General features: G+C 41.4%; 1 protein-coding gene across 1 annotated transcript in view; it reads right to left on the bottom strand.

The window, feature by feature from the left end:
- Positions 1–6,657: 6,657 nt before the first annotated feature.
- Positions 6,658–20,326, bottom strand: part of LOC115145215 (seizure protein 6 homolog) — a 62,892-nt gene continuing 49,223 nt past the window's right edge. Inside the window, exons 10-19 of the mRNA XM_029686597.2 lie at positions 16,055–16,249; positions 15,745–15,883; positions 15,033–15,229; positions 14,542–14,736; positions 10,926–11,120; positions 9,465–9,656; positions 9,269–9,307; positions 8,349–8,466; positions 8,046–8,157; positions 6,658–7,420 (exon numbers count right to left, since the gene is read on the bottom strand). Of these exons, the coding sequence (XP_029542457.2) occupies positions 7,391–7,420; positions 8,046–8,157; positions 8,349–8,466; positions 9,269–9,307; positions 9,465–9,656; positions 10,926–11,120; positions 14,542–14,736; positions 15,033–15,229; positions 15,745–15,883; positions 16,055–16,249 (1,412 nt within the window). The 3' untranslated portion in view covers positions 6,658–7,390. The remainder of the gene's footprint in view (positions 7,421–8,045; positions 8,158–8,348; positions 8,467–9,268; positions 9,308–9,464; positions 9,657–10,925; positions 11,121–14,541; positions 14,737–15,032; positions 15,230–15,744; positions 15,884–16,054; positions 16,250–20,326) is intronic.

The following is a 20,326-nucleotide window of genomic DNA, read 5'->3' as shown; positions in this document are numbered from 1 at the left end:
AGATGACCTGGAGCCAGTGTGTTTGGGGACGAGTATGAAGTGAGGGCCAGCCAACAAGATATATATATAACAGGTATATGGGGCTTTGGTGACAAAACGGATGGCACTGTGATAGACTGCATCCAATTTATTGAGTAGGTATTGGAGGCTATTTTGTAAATGACATCGCCGAAGTTGAGGATTGGTAGGATGGTCAGTTTTACAAGGGTATGTTTGGCAGCATGAGTGAAGGATGCTTTGTTGCGAAATAGGAAGCCAATTCTAGATTTAACTTTGGATTGGAGATTTTTGATGTGAGTCTGTAAGGAGAGTTTACAGTCTAACCAGACACCTAGGTATTTGTAGTTGTCAGAGCCGTAAATACAGTATGTAAATGGTAAAAATGGTGAAAATAGTAAAAATAAAAATAAAGAAAAACTCTGGAATGAGTCCAAACTTTTGAATGGTACTGTATACAGTTGAAGTCGGAAGCTTACATACACCTCAGCCAAATATATTTAAACTCACCACTTTATTTTAAGAAATAGATGTCAGAATAATAGTAAAGAGAATGATTTATTTCAGCTTTTATTTCTTTCATTACATTCCCAGTGGGTCAGAAGTTTACATACACTCAATTAGTATTTGGTAGCATTGCCTTTAAATTGTTAAACTTGGGTCAAACTTTTCAGGAAGCCTTCCACAAGCTTCCCACAATAAGTTGGGTGAATTTTGACCCATATCTCCTGACAGAGCTGGTGTAATTGAGTCAGGTTTGTAGGCCTCCATGCTCGCACGCACTTTTTCAGTTCTGCCCACACATCTTCTATGGGATTGAGGTCAGGGCTTTGTGATGGCCACTCCAATACATTGACTTTGTTGTACTTAAGCAATTTTGCCACACCTTTGGAAGTATGCTTGGGGTCATTGTCCATTTGGAAGACACATTTGCGACCAAGCTTTAACTTCCTGACTGATGTCTTTAGATGTTGCTTCAATATATCCAGATAATTTTCCTACCTCATGATGCCATCTATTATGTGAAGTGCACCAGTCCCTCCTGCAGAAAAGCAACCCCACAACATGATACTGCCTCCCCCGTGCTTCACGGTTGGGATGGTGTTCTTTGGCTTGCAAGCCTCCCCCTTTTCCCTCCAAACATAACGATGGTCATTACGGCCAAACAGTTCTATTTTTGTTTCATCAGACCACAGGACATTTTTCCAAAAAGTTCGATCGTTGTCCCCATGTGCAGTTGCAAACCGTAGTCTGGCTTTTTTATGGAGGTTTTGGAGTAGGGGCTTCTTCCTTGCTGAGCAGACTTTCAGGTTATATCGATATAGGACTCGTTTTACTGTGGATATAGATACTTTTGTACCGGTTTCCTCCATCATCTTCACAAGGTCCTTTGCTGTTGTTCTGGGATTGATTTTCACTTTTACGTTCATCTCTAGGAGACATCTTCTTCCTGAGCGGTATGACGGCTGCGTGGTCCCATGGTGTTTATACTTACATTTAACATTTAAGTCATTTAGCAGACGCTCTTATCCAGAGCGATTTACAAATTGGTGCTTTCACCTTATGACATCCAGTGGAACAGCCACTTTACAATAGTGCATCTAAGTCTTTTAAGGGGGGGGGGGTGAGAAGGATTACTTTATCCTATCCTAGGTATTCCTTAAAGAGGTGGGGTTTCAGGTGTCTCCGGAAGGTGGTGATTGACTCCGCTGTCCTGGCGTCGTGAGGGAGTTTGTTCCACCATTGGGGGGCCAGAGCAGCGAACAGTTTTGACTGGGCTGAGCGGGAACTGTACTTCCTCAGTGGTAGGGAGGCGAGCAGGCCAGAGGTGGATGAACGCAGTGCCCTTGTTTGGGTGTAGGGCCTGATCAGAGCCTGGAGGTACTGAGGTGCCGTTCCCCTCACAGCTCCGTAGGCAAGCACCATGGTCTTGTAGCGGATGCGAGCTTCAACTGGAAGCCAGTGGAGAGAGCGGAGGAGCGGGGTGACGTGAGAGAACTTGCATTCTATTGTTTGTACAGATGAACGTGGTACCTTCAGGCATTTGGAAATTGCTCCCATAGATGAACCAGGCTTGTGGAGGTCTACAATTTTTTTTCTGGGGTCTTGGCTGATTTCTTTTTATTTGCCCATGATGTCAAGCAAAGAGGCACTGAGTTTGAAGGTAGGCCTTGAAATACATCCACAGGTACACCTCCAATTGACTAGAATGATGGCAATTAGCCTATCAGAAGCTTCTAAAGCCATGGCATAATTTTCTGGAATTTTCCAAGCTGTTTAAAGGCACAGTCAACTTAGTGTATGTAAACTTCTGACCCACTGGATTTGTGATTAATTGAAATATCTGTAAACAATTGTTGGAAAATTACTTGTCATGCACAAAGTAGATGTCCTGACCAACTTGCCAAAACTATAGTTTGTTAACAAGAAACATGTGGAGTGCTTGAAAAATACGTTTTAATGACTCCAACCGAAGTGTATGTAAACGTCCGACTTCAACTGTATCTAAAATGTAATAAAACAACAGTAGAAAGACATTTGAAAAAAGAGTAGCAAGGCTATATACAGACACCTGTTAGTCAGGCTTACTGAGATAGTATGTACATAACGTGACTGTGCATTTATGATGAACAGAGAGTAGCAGAAGCGTAAAAAGAGGGGTTGGCGGGTGGTGGGACACAGTGCAGATAGCCCGGTTAGCCAATGTGCGGGAGCACATGGAAAAGAGGGTTTGAGGGGGGGGGCACACAATGCAAATAGTCCGGGTAACCATTGGTTACCTGTTCAGGAGTCTTATGGCTTGGGGGTAAAAACTGTTGAGAAGCCTTTTTGTCCTAGACTTGGCACTCCGTTACCGCTTGCCATGTAGTAGAGAGAGCAGTCTATGACTGGGGTGGCTGGGGTCTTTGACAATTTTTAGGGCCTTCCTCTGACACCGCCTGGTGTAGAGGTCCTAGAAGGCAGGCAGCTTTGCCCCAGTGATGGACTGAAGTGCCTTGCGGGCGGAGCCCGAGCAATTGCCGTACCAGGCAGTGATGCAACCGGTCAGGATGCTCTCGATGTTGCAGCTGTAGAACCTTTTGAGGATCTCAGGACCTATGCCAAATCTTTTTTAGTTTCCTGAGGGGGAATAGGCTTTGTCGTGCCCTATTCACAACTGTCTTGGTGTGTTTGAACCAATCTAGTTTTTTGTTGATGTGGACACCAAGGAATTTGAAGTTCTCAACCTGCTCCTCCACTACAGCCCCGTCAATGAGAATGGGGACGTGCTCGGTGCTCCTTTTCCTGTAGTCCACAATCATCTCCTTAGTCTTGGTTACGTTGAGGGATAGGTTGTTATTCTGGCATCACCCGGCCAGGTCTCTGATCACCGTTGTCGGTGATCAGGCCTACCACTATTGTGTTGTCAGCAAACTTAATGATGGTGTTGGAGTCGTGCCTGGCCATGCAGTTGTGGGTGAACAGGGAGTTCAGGAGGGGACTGAGCACACACCCCTGGAGAGCTCCAGTGTTGAGGATCAGCGTGGCAGATGTGTTGCTACCTACCCTCACCACCTGGGGGCGGCCTGTCAGGAAGTCCAGGATCCAGTTGCAGAGGGAGGTGTTTAGTCCCAGGATCCTTAGCTTGGTGATGAGCTTTGAGGGTACTATGGTGTTGAACGCTGAGCTGTAGTCAATGAACAGCATTCTCACATAGGTGTCCAGGGGGGAAAGGGCAGTGTGGAGTGCAATAGAGATTGCGTCCTCTGTGGATCTGTTTGGGCGGTATGCAGATTGGAGTGGGTCTAGGGTTTCTGGGATAATGGTGTTGATGTGAGCCATTACCAGCCTTTCAAAGCACTTCATGGCTACGGACGTGAGTGCAACGGGTCTGTAGTCATTTAGGCAGGTTGCCTTTGTGTTCTTGGGCACAGGGACTATGGTGGTCTGCTTGAAGCATGTTGGTATTACAGACACAATCAGGAAAATGTCAGTGAAGACACTTGCCAGTTGGTCAGCACATGCCCGGAGCACACGTCCTGGTAATCCGTCTGGCCCCGCAGCTGTGTGTATGTTGACCTGTTTAAAGGTCTTACTCACGTCGGCTACGGAGAGCGTGATCACACAGTCGTCCAGAACAGCCAATGCTCTCATGCATGCCTCAGTGTTTCTTGCCTCGAAGCGAGCATAGAAGTAATTTAGCTCGTCTGGTAGGCTCGTGTTACTGGGCAGCTCGCGGCTGTGCTTCCCTTTGTAGTCTGTAATAGTTTGCAAGCCCTGCCACATTCGACGAGCGTCGGAGCCGGTGTAGTATGATTCAATCTTGGCCCTGTATTGACGCTTTACCTGTTTGATGGTTCGTTGCAGGGCATAGCTGGATTTCTTGTAAGCTTCCGGGTTAGAGTCCCACACCTTGAAAGCGGCAGCTCTACCCTTTAGCTCAGTGCGAATGTTGCCTGTAATCCATGGCTTCTGGTTGGGGTATGTACGTACAGTCACTGTGGGGACGATGTCCTCAATGCACTCGTGATGAATCTCCCAAGTCTTTCTGCCCCTGAACAAGGCAGTTAACCCACTGTTCCTAGGCCGTCATTGAAGATAAGAATTTGTTCTTAACCGACTTGCCTAGTTAAATAAAAATATGCCGAAACCTCCAAAATGTGCCTCATCTGACAAAACCAATTTCAGTGTATCCTCGCTTATTTTGACGTCAACATCTCCAGTTACACGCTGTTCATCTGATTCAGTTTTCATAAAGCTTATGATTTCCTCATCTGATAAACCTCTACCACAACTTTCTGTCTCTAAGTGGTAGTATTAATTCCCAATATCTTGGGTGTCTGAGATTTGATTGAGCTGCACGTACGCACACTACATGTTAATGTTTTTAAAGGCATGTCATTTGTAAAGTCTATTGTCTGTGTAGCGTGGTTCGTTCTGCGTTGTGTAATTTAATGAGGACACTGCCACAACTGGAGGTCTGCTTGTTGGATTTTTATTTGCCCTGCGCACGAAGAGACAACGCACAATATGTTAGCCCTTGGCGCAGTCACAGCTCTCAGGCACCACTGTTTTAGATTGAAAAATTGCGGAGCCAAGGACAACATACCTCGCTAGCTGAAGGTCAGGCAAGAGAGAACAATAGGGGGGGGGGATACAGAAATGCTGGCAGTCTGAGTGTCTTCTCTGAGCAGTTGACATTCCCTCTTTTAAACACTCCACGGGCAATAGGTTTCGAACCATAGCCTCATTTACATTCTCTGTTTGAACTATTTTGTTTAATTTCACCTTGTTGTCACTAGCAATGCATGTATACAGTAAATGTGTCACAGTCCCCTTTAAGACTAAATCAATTTAGCAATTGCTGTACATTCCACATCCTTTTGACTATCTGGAAATAGGCCAACACAATGAAAGTGATACCAATTTGCACAGACATCACATGCTAGAATTGCTCATTTACTGTTATTTGGTGACTTACAGAACCACAACACTGTTTTGGGTTTATTTTGCTGTGTGACCCATTCCTCACCGTATTTATGTGTCACTGCATTTCTCCTTCCCACTCTGTGTTCGATTGGTGTTTTTGTATCAATTAGTATGTGCTTGTCACCCTTATCTCCTGTGTCATTAAATATGGTTGACAGGCTTAAAGGGTTGGTCAACTCAATTTGTTCCTCAATCTGATTAACAGATTAAATTGGTGTGATTGTTCCTCCAAAGAGCAGTTCCTCCATAGAGTATAACAGATCAAACTTAAACAATGTACACATCTGATATTTTGTCTTGGGCATTCAGTCTTCTGTACATGCACAATAGACATTAAAAGCTATAACAATTTTTTAAAGAATATAGCAGATGCTTTTATACAGAGCGGTTTACAGTTGTGAGTGCATACATTTTCATACTGGTCCCCCATGGGAATCAAACCTACAACCTTGGCATTGCAAGTACCATGCTCTACCAACTGAGCCACACAAGGACTACAAACATTTGGTATTTAATGAAGACAAGACCTCTTTTCACCATTCAGACTTTGATTTAATCTTAAATTTCAGCAAATAAATAATGCCTTCATGACAAAATATAATGCAAATAATACCTTTACAATGCAAAAGAGTCCCCTGGACCCCCATATCGGCACAATGAATTAAAGTAGATTTACTGTTCAGACAATAAACTGGTAAGAAATTCAAAAAACATATCAGTTAAATACTGCATCACAGCAAGCAGCCAAGTTAGCTTATTTTCTTCAACATTGTGCATATACAACAACTTCAAATTTGCACTGATAACAATGATAATCGTTGATAATCATAATAACATGATTCAGCAGAAGCAGTAAAATATACAATCATTGCGTGCTATAAGCGTGACAACATTCAGGTCCTCACCTTTTTCTCAATGTCATTCAACATCAAGTGGAAATACACTTCAAAAATGGCAAAGAACAATATGAAATGCTGGCTTTGTAATTTTACATTTTACTATGGCAACGAGAGTTGAAACATGAAGATACATTATGCAATGTCATATTTTGCCACTGAATTTTCTGTATATATGAGCCTCAATATTCCACCAAATATTTACATTCAATGTGTGTATGCATCTCTCTCTCTCTCTCTCTCTCTCTCTCTCTCTCTCTCTCTCTCTCTCTCTCTCTCTCTCTCTCTCTCTCTCTCTCTCTCTCTCTCTCTCTCTCAGTGTGTCTGTGTGTGTATACTGTGTGCAACTGAGCATGAGAGAGAGTGTGTCTGCATTCCTGTCTTTCCCTTTTCATTATTTACCTCATAAATATATCTCGGCACTCCCTCTTTCTCCCTCTCTGGCTCTCCCTCTTTATGTCTCTCCTTCCATATTATCCACCACTTAACCTCTGTAAGGCACCAATCCTAATTTTAGACAAAAAGTTGGACTGTGGAAAACAGCACACCACTGGGAGACAGTCATCGCTGCACACTATGAACAGATGAAGACAAGGGCCTAGATTCAATCTGGGCCATGGAAAATCCACGTTAAAGTGCGATTGACATTTAAAGGAAATTTCCAATTGAACCGACATATGCAGCATTTTCCGTGAATGCCGTCTCCACTAGCGCTGGAACATTGCCTTTAAAATGTGCTTAGCGGCTTAAACACGATCGGATTGAATCTGGCCCAAGGAGACGCAAACGTACAATCACTGACAGAAAGAGCGACTGAGAAATTAGAGAGACACACAAAAGAAAAGTGAGGTGTAAAGACATAAACTCAAAGATAAAGAGAGAGAATGAAAGAGAGGCAGGGAAGAGGAAATAGCGAGATGGGAGATGAGGGGAGTGAAAAGAAGTCATCTGAAAGAAAAAGAAAGTTGTTCCTCTTCCTCCAGATCTCTCTATCTGTGGGTTTTAATTCTTCTCAAGACGTTTCTTCTTCAAATGGACACCTCATACTCCCGTGTGTCCTAGGAACCAGGTAGCAATACAACAGACCCGAATAACAATTAATTTTAAGAAGAAAATAGTTGATTTTAAATGCTACAGCAAAATATCCTCAGCAGTTTAGGACATGCAACCTCCAGGATTCATAAGCAATGGACTAGAGTATTCACTTCTTGTTAACCTACAGTCAATAGCATTTCAACTTCCAGACAAATAAAAAGTAAAGTTACAGATAATATTTTCCTAAATACTAGCCAAAAGGTGAAAAGTTGAAAAAAAAATAGTCAATTTATTAAAGTTGATACAATATACCTGTACATGAGCTCTGCATTAAACTCAGTTAAAATCAGTTTAATCGAGTTGTAGACAATAGAACATCACACATTCGAGTGTTTGAACGTGTCATGCGGCTGCATGACTTGTCGGGTATAAAGTTGGGTGTGATTTTGTTGCATCCAATGGCAGAGTCTGTGATAGGGTAACGCAAGGAACCACTTGTAGATTTGACAGCTCTTAACGGAGTTCCACCTCAGAGACTTCCAAAACAACCGCTATGCTGGCTAGCGCGGATCTGATAGAATCTAGCCCCAAAGTGAGAGCGCTTGAGCAATACTTACACATTAGGCAAAAATAGAGAAAATTACTCACCCCTGCCTCGTATAGAGGGTTGTTGAAGTCAGACTCCACAGTAATTGGGCTGTATGAGTGGGTGTGAGAGAGAGACTTCCAGAAAAGTGGCTTCCACTGCAGTCTACATACACTGAGGGAGAGGGAAATAAATGTTAAAGGGAGAGAATAAAGCATACAGTCAACTTCTGATATCTGATCTATGCAATGGCTCAGTACTCTTGTATGAATGTATGTGTGTGTGTTCGGTCAAACCATGCCAATATTTGGTGAAAGTAAGAAGAATGCATTTTAATTGTGACTGCTGAACTGCGCAGTACGTACTTTGTGTAATACATGTAGATTCCACCAATCAGAAGGATGACCAGGATGATTGGCAGGATGATTGCCAAGGCAATGTTCTCACTTAGCATCTGGTGGGAGGGCTCCAATGACTGGGATACTAGGGAAATAATCCAAAATAATAAATGAAAGAAGAAGTTAAATCAAGACGATTAAAGGGGAATTCTACCAAATGTCAACCTCATTTTCATTATTTCCAGCACTATCCCACTGAGCACACCACATAATTTCAACGTGGGCAATAGGGTAATATTTGGTTGAGACATTGATCAATGAGATTACAACCTATTACAACCAATTCACCCACTCAAAAAGAGAGCCAAAAGTTTGTAGAATTCCCAATGTGTTCCCATGATTGAGCCGGAATCTGCAGCATTTACCGTGAAGCTGATCTCCATGAACGCAGGAACATTGACCTTAAAATCCACATTTTCCACAACCCGTGATCAGATTGAATCCCTGCATTATTCTTCAACGTTGATTTTTGGTTGAGATGGAGACGTGAATCCAAAATAACAAGTATTAACTTGTTGGTAAATTGGATTTAAAAATATCTCATAGTGGAGATAAAGTGAAGATATGACATTGTTTCAAAAGTACAAATTCATCATACAAGGTTTGTCTATCTATGTTGAAAATTGGTTACCATGACGTTTCAATGTTCTGTCGTTAGAGATAAGAAGAAATGTCATGACATCATCAAGTTGCATTAAAAGCTTAAAAAAAGTAAAAACAAAATACAAATAAAAAACCTACTATGAGTTTCTAGCCAGGGGGAGGCATTTTCCTTCTCCCTGTGTCACCATGAATCTCATAGTCTTTGTAAGGAACTGGAGAATGAATATGAGGTTGAAAAGTGTCGAAATTCCCCTAAAGAAGATGTAGAGGGAGACGAAAATCACCTTCTAATTTATGATCATCCAACAGCTCCTCGTATGCCACTGATAGATAGAGAAATGCAGATTATTATTATTATAAGATCAGCATTCCTCATTCACTCTTTACCATATGTTCAAGTGTTTCAATTCTCATGCAGAATTTCTTGAAACCCCTCTAACCCCTCATCCTCATTTCCAGCAGTCCAATGTAGATTGTCACCTTTGCAGAAGGGTGGTGGACTGTTCCATTGAGATGGGTGGCCCGGGACACAGTTGATAATAACCTCCCCAATGAGTTCATAGCCCTCATAGCAGAAAAAACGTAGCGCCTCTCCTGCCTGGTAGCTATGCTTGTACAATGTCTGGTAACCATTGTCTGGCACACCTGGGTTTGGGCATGGGTCATACTTCACTGTTTTGGGAAAGGAAATAAAGATAGAGAGAGGGAGAGAGAGAGAGAAAGAGCAATGCCTTCAGAAAGTATTAACAGACCCTTTTCCACATTTTGTTGTATAATTTAAGATGGATTAAACTGAGATTATTTTTCCCTGGCCTGCACACAATACCGGATAATGTGAAAGTAGAATTATATTTTTCGAAATGTTTACAAATTAATTTCAAATGAAAAGCTAAAATGTATTGAGTCAATAAGTATTCAACCCCTTTGTTATGGCAAGCCTAAATAAATTCAGGAGTAAAAATGTGCTTAACAAGTCACATAAATTGCATGGACTCACTCTGTGTGCAATAAACGTTTTTAACATGATTTTTTCAATGACTACCTTGTCTCTGTACCCCACACATACAACTATCTGTAAGGTCACTCAAGCGAGCAGTGATTTTCAAACACGGATTGAACCACAAAGATCTATTGGTAGATGGGTAAAAAATGTAAAAGCAGACATTGAATATTACTTTGAGCAAGGTTAAGTTATAAATTACACTTTGGATGGTGTATCAATACACCTAGTCACTACAAAGATACAGGCGTCCTTCCTAACTCACTTGTTGGAGAGGAAGGAAACCGCTCAGAGATTTCACCATGAGGCCGAGGGTGACTTTAAAACAGACACTGGGAGATGAATTCACATTTCAGCAGGACAATAACCTAAAACACAAGGCCAAATCTACACTGGAGTTGATTACCAAGACAATGAATGTTCCTGAGTGGCCGAGTTAAATCTGCTTGAAAATCTATGGCAAGACCTGAAAATAGTTGTCTAGTATTGATCAACAACCAATTTGACTGAGCTTGAAGAATTTTGAAAATAATAAATGGGCAAATGTTGCACAGCCAAGGTGTGGAAAGCTTTTAGAGACTCACCCAGAAAGACTCAGCTGTAATCACTGCCAAAGCTGATTCAACTCAGGGGGTTGAATATTTATCTAATCCAGATACAATATATTAGTGTTTTATTTTCATATATATATATGTATATATATATATTTTTTTTTTTACAAATGTTAGAATTTTTCTTCCATTTTGACATTACAGTATTATGTGTTGGTCATTGACAAAAAAAGACTATTACATCTATTTTAATCCACCTTGTAACACAACAAAATGTGGAAAAAGTCAAGGGGTGTGATTACTTTCTGAAGGCACTGTATTAATCCCATAGGATTACAGTTTGACATCCATCTCAACACACACAGACAAACACCCAGGGGAGTGACTCACAGACACATTTGGGGCTGCGGTCACTCCACTTGGGGGTGCCCGTATCCCGTCCATGGCAGGAGATCTGACCAGGGCCCTCCAGCTGGTAACCCTGGTTACAGGAGAAGCGCACCACCGTTCCAACAGCAAATCCAGACTCTGGGCGTACCGAACGTGCTCCATTCACCACCTCCCCCGGATCAGGACACTGCTGGACTGCGGACGATAAGGGTATAAAAGACATGATCTAATATTTGTATATATTGTTTTATCTACCCTGGTACTACAGATGAAACAGAGCTAAATGAGTGAACTCCGGCACACTTATTTTCTGATATGTAGATGATTGTCCACTGTCCCTGAATAAACCCATACAGAAAATGAATGCATTATAATATACACTGAGTATAAAAAACATTAGGAACACCTGCTCTTTCCATGACCAGTTATGATCCCTTACTGATGTCACCAGTTAAAACATTGGAGACATGGATTGTGTACATGTGCCATTTAGAGGGTGAATGTGCAAGACAAAAGATTTAAGTGCCTTTGAACGGGGTATCAACTAGACGCACCGGTTTGAGTGTAATCAAGAACTTCAACGCTGCTTGGAATAATTGTCCTCCACCCAAAGGACATCCAGCCAACCTGACACAACTGTGGGAAGCACAGGAGGTTGGTGGCACCTTAATTGGGGAGGGCTGACTTGTGGTAACGGCTGAAGCGGAATGAGTGGAGTGGTATCAAATACATCAAACACATGGTTTTGACGTTATTCCATTTGCTCCATTCCAGACATTATTATTATTATCCCCTCAGCAGCCTCCTGTGGTGGGAAGCATTGGGGTCAACATGGGCCAGCATCCCTGTGGAACGCTTTCGACACCTTGTAGAGTCCATGCCCCGACGAACTGATGCTCTTCTGAGGGCAAAAAGGGGTGCAACTCAATATTAGGAAGGTGTTCCTAATGTCTTGTACACTCAGTGTACTCATACAGTATATGAGCGGGAAAATATATATATTTACATATACTGTATTTCCAGAATATATTTATGAAATATATAGCTTGAGCAAATCATAACATAAAAAATAATATGTTAATTAAATATATTTTGGTGACACATGTATCATGCTGAATTGTAATGTTGAGTCTATTGTCCTCTGGTACCTTGGCATTACGTTCCCAAAGTGGAGTTTGCATGCAAAAGTTGACAATAAATTCTGCAGCTATTGAGGCAACCTGCCACTTATGAACCATAGTACGATTTCCTTTGCTTATTTTGAAAAGAGACATATGAAACTCCTGTTGTGACTTTACTTGTATTAATCTAATGACTGTTATTTAATTTCATCCACTGACTATGTTTATGTCACGCCCTGGTCTTAGTATTTTGTGTTTTCTTTATTATTTTGGTCAGGCCAGGGTGTGACATGGGTTTATTATGTGGTGTGTTTTTATTTTAAAAAAAATGTTTTTTAGGTATTGGGATTGTGGTATAGTGGGGTTATCTAGAAAAGTCTATGGTTGCCTGAAGTGGTTCTCAATCAGAGGCAGGTGTTTATCGTTGTCTCTGATTGGGAACCATATTTAGGCAGCCATATTCTTTGAGTGTTTTGTGGGTGATTGTTCCTGTCTCAGTGTTTGTTTGCACCAGATAAGGCTGTTTAGGTTTTCACGTTACGTTTTTGTATTGTTCGTGTATCATCTTCATTAAAGATGTATCGAATTAACCACGCTGCATTTTGGTCCTCCTCTCCTTCTATATATTGTATAAAAATACCTCTCTGTTTTTAGAATATTGGTTCAGAAATAATATCCTATTGGTGAGCCAACTGGTAAATGCAGAGGGTCTTTTACTCAGTTATAAAGAATTCTTATCACTTTACAAGGTCCCTGTAACACCTAAAGATTTTGCAATTGTTTTAGATGCCATTCCCTCAGGTGTTGCTATGTTATTCAGGAACATGTCAAGACCTGACCCTCAGAGCCTACCTTCTATTGACCCTGTTGACTCATCAGTAGGAAAGATTTGTTTCTCTTTTGGTCCATTCAACAACAGAGCGATACGATCCTTGTTTCAGCAGGATGTTGTATCTATACCTTATGTCATGCCTTACTGGAATGGATTTATTGATAATATCTGTTGGGAAAAAGTTTGGATGTTGCCACAAGCATACCTACTTGTTAACAAAATTAAGGAAGTTTCCTTTAAAATTATTCATAAATACTATCCTGCCAACCACTATATGAAGAAGTTTAAGGAAAACATCAACTCAAATTGCTCCTTTTGTAATGACCACCCAGAAACAGTCGTGCATCTTTTTTGGCATTGTATGCATGTAAGAAAACTGTGGCAAGACATCAGTAGCTTTATAATTGAACACATTTATGAAGATTTTACACTATTGTGGAGAGATGTACTGTTTGGATTCTTTACATACAATAGAAATAAGCGGAATCATTTTTATGTAATTAATTTCATTATTCTTTTGGCCAAATTTCATATACACAAATGTAAATTTACAAACAGAAAACCACATTTTCGTATCCTACAAAAAGAAATTGAACTGTATTTTAAGACGGTTAAATGCTCTACTAACAAAAAAGCTGTTAGAATTGTAAGTATATGCATGTCCCTTAAGGTCCTTGTGTAATTGTAATGTGATATTGTACCCCCTAGCTCGATTGTCCATTGTTTGTAATCTATGTATGCTTGTGTTCCCTCATGTGCTTTATGTATTGATTTGTTGTTAATAAAAAATAAAAATAAAATTAAAATTAAATTAAAAAAAATTAAAAACTATTGCCCAACAACAGAGTTTTTTTTGTTATCGATATTCAATGTCTACTATGATGGTAAAAGTCCCTTGATTTTGTGCAACAGCACGAGAAATGCAGATGTGCTGAACTGCTAATAAGTGATGTGTTTCAAGGCTGCTAGTGGTTAGCAGGACTATGCTAAAAGCCTACACACCATATAAGTGATAAATTTTTTGCTGATACAGAATAAAGAAATCACAGGATATGGTCAGATGATAAGTTGGTTTTATTCAGTGCCAATGAGGACTCGGTATGATATGGGTCTTTACCGTCTTATGTGGACAGTGGCTCACTCCTGCTGTGTATTCACTCGTGTGTTATTCTCTTGACATCACTTTTCCAACATGACATGTCAAATTCGGATAAATGTAAATTTCTCCCAAAATACAAATGTAAAGTGATATGTCATATTGGGACTTTTAATTGGAAACATGATCAGAATGTTTACCAGCAACCTATTTCTGCAATCTTCACTTTCAGTGTCTGAAAGGACCTACGGCTCTATTCAATTTAGCCAACATCTGCATAGTGGTTGTTTGGGCGGCGTCGGAGGTGGAACTGTGTTAGAGCTGTCAAATCTACAAACGTCTCCTGGCCATATGCCTAACGCAGACATTGCCATTGGCTGCTCAGAGTTGCATTAAGAGTAATCCCATATAGCCTTGCTTACAAGTTCGAACACTGGAATAATATATACTATTCTCATGATTTTGTTTAATGATTTTTAATTTGAGTGTCTTTATTTCTATGTAGCCTACACTTTCTCTTTCTTTTGAGTCAGCAATGTTGTCGGGCAGGAACGCACTTTAGCTCACCTTTGATGCAGCTGGGTGGGCTGTTGCTCCAGGAAAGATCCCATTGGCAAGTGATGATGTCAGAGCCACTGATGTCATACCCCGGCTGGCACTGATAGGTCAACACACTTCCCCTCACAGGAGAGGTGTGGGAGGAGCTAATCCAGCCAAATTCGATTTGAGGGAGGGCAGGGCAGGTGTCATTAGGCTCTACCTCTGGATGTGAAAGAAGTTGATGTCATTAGATGTAGGATAAACCAAGTGCTTGTTCATAACATTCAGATTGAAAAATAATCGCGTAGAACACACAATTGAGGTAGAATACGTAAATCGTCTTGTCTGTTAATATTATGTCTACAAAGTTATTAACATATTGCCTCACTGAATACACGCCAGGAAAATGTAAATATTGTATTTGTGTGATGTTATGTATGGGCAATCAATGTTCTGCATATCATGTCCTTTATGTGAATGTAATGTCCTGTATGTAAAAGTCCTGTATGTGTACGTACCACGGTAGTGAATAAGGAACCCCTGGCTTAGAATAAAGGAGGAATCGTCAGGGTCACTCTGGAACTGAATAGTGACCTCAGAACCACCTGACACGACCTGGAAACGCTCTCGTGACCCCAGGTACTGGCCAATCACATGGGACATGAGGTCGTGACCATCGAATATGGTGAGAACGTCATTGTGGCGGATATTCAAACTTTGAGGGAGACAAAATACATGAAGAGAGGAAAACAACTTTCACAATGTCACTTCAAATCATAAAATATATATTCTCACAATCATTGTCATTTCTAATCCTTACAATAAAAACTTCACTGGAAGCATCACATCATTTTTTAAATGTATATCAGTCACAGTTGAAACGCACCCATTATAATCAATGAGACTCGCTACACCAGCCACGGAAGCAGTCATCAGTGAAGCGACGAAATGCAAGGTTCACATTGTTCAACCTTTGTTTTATGCTTTAAGTATATTCCTTTCAAAACATGCACAAACATACTTATTTTGAGTTCTATCTCCATCATATACCTCCGGTGTAGTGGTAAAAAAACAACTATGCAAAGGGAGCACCCATGTCATGCAGTGAGGTTTCAGAGGCAAAAGAGGCATGGGAAAATTCAAGGAGAACAATTCCCTCTCCCAAATGCTCCAACCACAGCTTCAAAGACCAAAATAATGCCTTTTGGGTGTTGGAGAGGCCAAACTCACATCTGGATGTCCAGTTCGATGCGCTTCTCCTCATTACCATGGATCTGCCACACACAGTCCTGCCCCTTGGAGTAGCTCTGTGGCCAATCAGGGGACAGAACAGTGCTGGAGGGATCGGTCAACTCTCCCCCACACAAAGCTGAGAGAGAGAGTGGGAGTTAGGGGCGGAAGATAGAAAGCAAGATAGGGAAGGGGGGGTGAAAAAGTTATTGTAACATTAACTGTATTATTATCTTTTTTTTGTTTAGTGAATGAAAGGGGCTTTACAAACACATTATCATAATGAAATGGTAGTATTCAATAGTATTACCTTTACACACAGGCTCACTCTCATTCCAGTGTGGATCGCTTGGGTCCACACACTCAATGACCCCGGAGCCCTGCTCCATGACAAAGCCTGGGGAGCAGGAGAAGGTGACTGTGGTGCCCAACGGAAAGGTAATGTCACTGCTGCTGAAATTCCCATGGGGCAAGTACGGCTCATAACAGTGTTCCCCGTCAAAGGCTGAGAGAAAGCGAGAGAGAACGAGAGAGAGAGATAAAATAGAGTGCACATGTGAATATGAGGAGAGAAAGAGAGAGAAGTAGGATAAAGCATAATATAAGATGAACTAAAGTAGGGCTGACCCCATTTAGTCGACTGGTCGATTGTTTGATCTATCGACTGTTGGTTGACCGAGATTTCTTTTTTTATGGTGCACAAGACACCTGTTTGATTCCCGCCTGTATCATTGGACTAATCCATTGCGGAGGCACAGTCCATCACTCTAAGACATGTGATACTGAAATTGTATTTGTGGTTATATTATGTAAAAAAGAATAGTGTAAAAAAGAATAAAGCTAATATTATTAGTGTATTAAAATATGTGCATAATAGCAAAAAGAACAATGCGGCAGAGGCAGCAGCAGCAGAGACGAGGAAACAGCCCTTGCGCTATTCAAAAAAGGGGTGGTCGGGTAATGTAATTATGTGCACAAGCACAAAACACCATATCTGTAATTTTGTCCCGTCCGAATCTGCCATGTCAGTAACTTGTACATGGCAGGAGAGTAATTTCAGCCAGAATAACCAACTGCTTTTTGGCAAACTCCAGTGTCCTCTGATAATACCAGTCCCTGTTTTGAGAGAAATATCTGAGTTTGACAGGTGTTGTTCACGGTTTGAGCAAGAAAACAATGACTGATTCAATAAATGAATGAAGTGCTGCGCATAGCCTAGTATTACCATCAAGAAGTATTCAGACCTCTTGACTTTTTCCACATTTTGTTATGTTACAGCTTTATTCTAAAATTAATTAAAACATTTGATCCCCCCTCATCAATCTACACACAATACCCACAGCTCTGTCAGGGTGGATGGGGAGCGTCGCTACACAGCTATTTTCTCTCCAGAGATGTTCGATTGGGTTCAAGTCCGGGCTCTCTCAAGGACATTCAGAGACTTGTCCCGAAGCCACTCCTGCCTTGTCTTGGCTGTGGGATTGGGGTTGTTGTCCTCTTGGAAGGTAAAACCTTTGCACTAGTCTGAGGCCCTGAGCACTCTGGAGCAGGTTTTCATCAAGGATCTCTCTGTACTTTGCTCTGCTCATCTTTGCCTCAACCCTGCCTTGTCTCCCAGTCCCTGCCGCTGAAAAACAATAAAACAGCATGATGCTGCCACCACCATGATTCACCGCAGGGATGGTGCCAGGTTTCAGGCCAAAAAGTTTAAGCTTGTTTCGCATAGTCTGAGAGTCCTTTAGGTGCCATTTGGCAAACACCAAGCGGCCTTTTACTGAGGAGTGCCTTCTGTCTGATCACTCTACAATAAATGCTTGATTGGTCGAGTGCTGCAGAGATGGAAGGTTCTCCCATCTCCACAGAGGAACTCTGGAGCTCTGTCAGAGTGACCATCGGTTCTTGGTTACCTCCCTGACCAAGGCCCTTCTCCCTGATTGCTCAGTTTGGCTGGGTGGCCAGCTCTAGGAAAAGTCTTGGTGGTTCCAAACTTCTTCCATTTAATAATGATGGAGGCCACTGTGTTCTTGGGGAACTTCAATGCTGCAGAAATGTTTTGGTACCCTTCCCCAGATAAGTGCCTCGACACAATCCTGTCTCAGAGCTCTACGGACAATTCCTTCGGACTCATGGCTTGGTTTTTGCTCTGACACGCACTGTTAACTGTGAGACCTTATATAGACAGGTGTGTGCCTTTCCAAATCATGTCCAATCAATTGAATTTACTTCAGGTCGATTCCAATCAAGCTGTAGAAACATCTCAAGGATGATCAATGGAAACAGGAAGCATGTGATGTCAAATTCAAGCCTCATAGTAAAGGGTCTGAAAACGTATGTAAATAAGCTATTTAGTTTTTAAAAATATAAATCAGCAAAAATGTCTAAAAACCTGTTTTTGCTTTGTCCTTTGGGGTATTGTGTGTAGAGTGATGAGGAAAAAAAATATTGTATCCATTTTAAAATAAGGAAAAATAAAAGGAGTCTGAATAGTTTCCGAATGCACTGTGTGAAGGGCCTACATGCATCAACTTTCAATTAATGCATTTGTTCATATGTTTTGTGCGTATGGATTGAATATTGCCAAATTGCGTCTGTGAAAAATATTATGCCTATTTAATTTAACCCTTGCTGTTAATAGATCGTAAAGGAGCATACAACTGACCTAAATGTTTGGAAATGATAAGTTCACTTTCGCATTTCATAGCCTTAAAACGTATCTCAAGAACAAGTGCACTATTTATCTCACATCTGAAGGCCGGGGGCATTTAGGACGTCTACTGCGGATCGCTAAAATATTCTATGATTATGATCACACTTCCTCAACTCAAATATTATGGCGATACTATACCAAATGTGGATTTGTATGGTTTAGAAAAATGGGAACCAAGCTTCGAGTTATCAGTGTAACCCTGTTATTGCCTGGACTTGTTGAAATATCTTCACGCCTACAAAAAAAACCCTCCTGGCTTCTGTCATAACTGTCAATTTACTTGAAGAAAGAAAGAACTACAGGGGGAAGTTTGGACGAAAACTATTCCTGTCCGAATCGTCCTCTGGAATAACGGACATTCTGGGTTAACAATTACATAACCAACGTTCTCTAGTAATACTAGTCCAATGCGAATAGGGTTTGTATTTGTAATTATTATGGATCCCCATTATCTGCTCCTGTCACAAATCCTCCCGGTGGTGCTGCTCATTCCGTTCACCAGCTCCGGAGGTCTACGTCACTGAACTGGATTCAACCCCGGACTGTCTTGTCTCATTATCTACACCTGGTTCCCATTCCCCCTGATTAGTATGTGTATATATGTCACGCCCTGACCATAGATAGCCTGTTATTCTCTATGTTGGTTAGGTTGGGGTGTGACTAGGGTGGGTCATCTAGGTAATTATATATCTATGTTGGCCTGGTATGATTCCAAATCAGAGGCAGCTGTTTATCGTTGTCTCTGATTGGGGATCATATTGAGGCAGCCATTTCCCCTTTTGTGCTTTATGGGATCTTGTTTATGTTTAGTTGCCTGTTAGCACTGAATTGTCGTCACGTTTCGTTTATTCTTTAGTATTTGCTTTAGTTTCACTTTATTCATTAAAATATGTGGAACTCTACGTACGCTGCGCCTTGGTCCGACCAATATTACGAACAACGTGACAATATACAGTATGTGCCCTCTGTTCCCCATTGTCCTTGTCGGTTTTGTTGTTACCGTGTTCGTTGGTCGTGTGAGTACCTGTGCTATTATATCGGCTTCCATTTTGCACTTGTTTTACAGGTCTCGTCCCGTGTATTATTTAGAGGTTAACACCTCGCTCGTTTGTTTGAGTGGAGAAAATAAATTCACCTATTACGCATTCCTGCACCTGCCTCCAATCATTATACAATGTGACACTGCCAAGGCAGCAGCTACTCTTCCTGGGGTCCGGCAAAATTAAGGCAGTTACAACATTTTAAATACATTCATTACAGAATTCGCAACACAATAAGTGTGTGCCCTCAGGCCCATACTCCACTACTACATATCTACAATGCAAAATCCATCTGTACATATGTGGGCATAGTGCATATGTTATTGTGTGTGTGCCTATGTTTGTGTTACTTCACAGTCCCAACTGTTGCATAAGGTGTATTTTTACCTGCATTTTAAATCTGTTTGCTGTGGAATAGAGTTCCATGTAGTCATGGCTCTATGTAGTACTGTGCGCCTCCCATAGTCTGTTCTGGACTTGGGGACTGTGAAGAGACCGCTGGTGGCATGTCTTGTGGGGTATGCATGGGTGTCCGAGCTGTGTGCTAGTATTTTAAACAGACAGCTCTGTACCTTCAGCATGTCAACACCTCTTAAAAGCAATGAGGAAGTCATTCTCTCTTCCACTTTGAGCCATGAGAGATTGACATGCATGTCATTCATGTTAGCTCTCTGTGTACTTTTAAGGGCCAGCCTTGCTGCCCTGTTCTGAGCCAATTGCTATTTTCTCAAGTCTCTCTTTGTCGTACCTGACCACACGACTGAACAGTAGTCCAGGTGCTTGTTTAATAGCCTAGTGATTCCGTGAGCACCAAGTCTCATGCAATGGCACAATG

This window comes from Oncorhynchus nerka, linkage group LG17 (genome assembly GCF_034236695.1).
Source record: "Oncorhynchus nerka isolate Pitt River linkage group LG17, Oner_Uvic_2.0, whole genome shotgun sequence".
NCBI lineage: Eukaryota > Metazoa > Chordata > Actinopteri > Salmoniformes > Salmonidae > Oncorhynchus > Oncorhynchus nerka.
The sequence above is the reverse complement of the archived record's forward strand: the minus strand, read 5'-3'. Positions and strand labels throughout refer to the sequence as shown.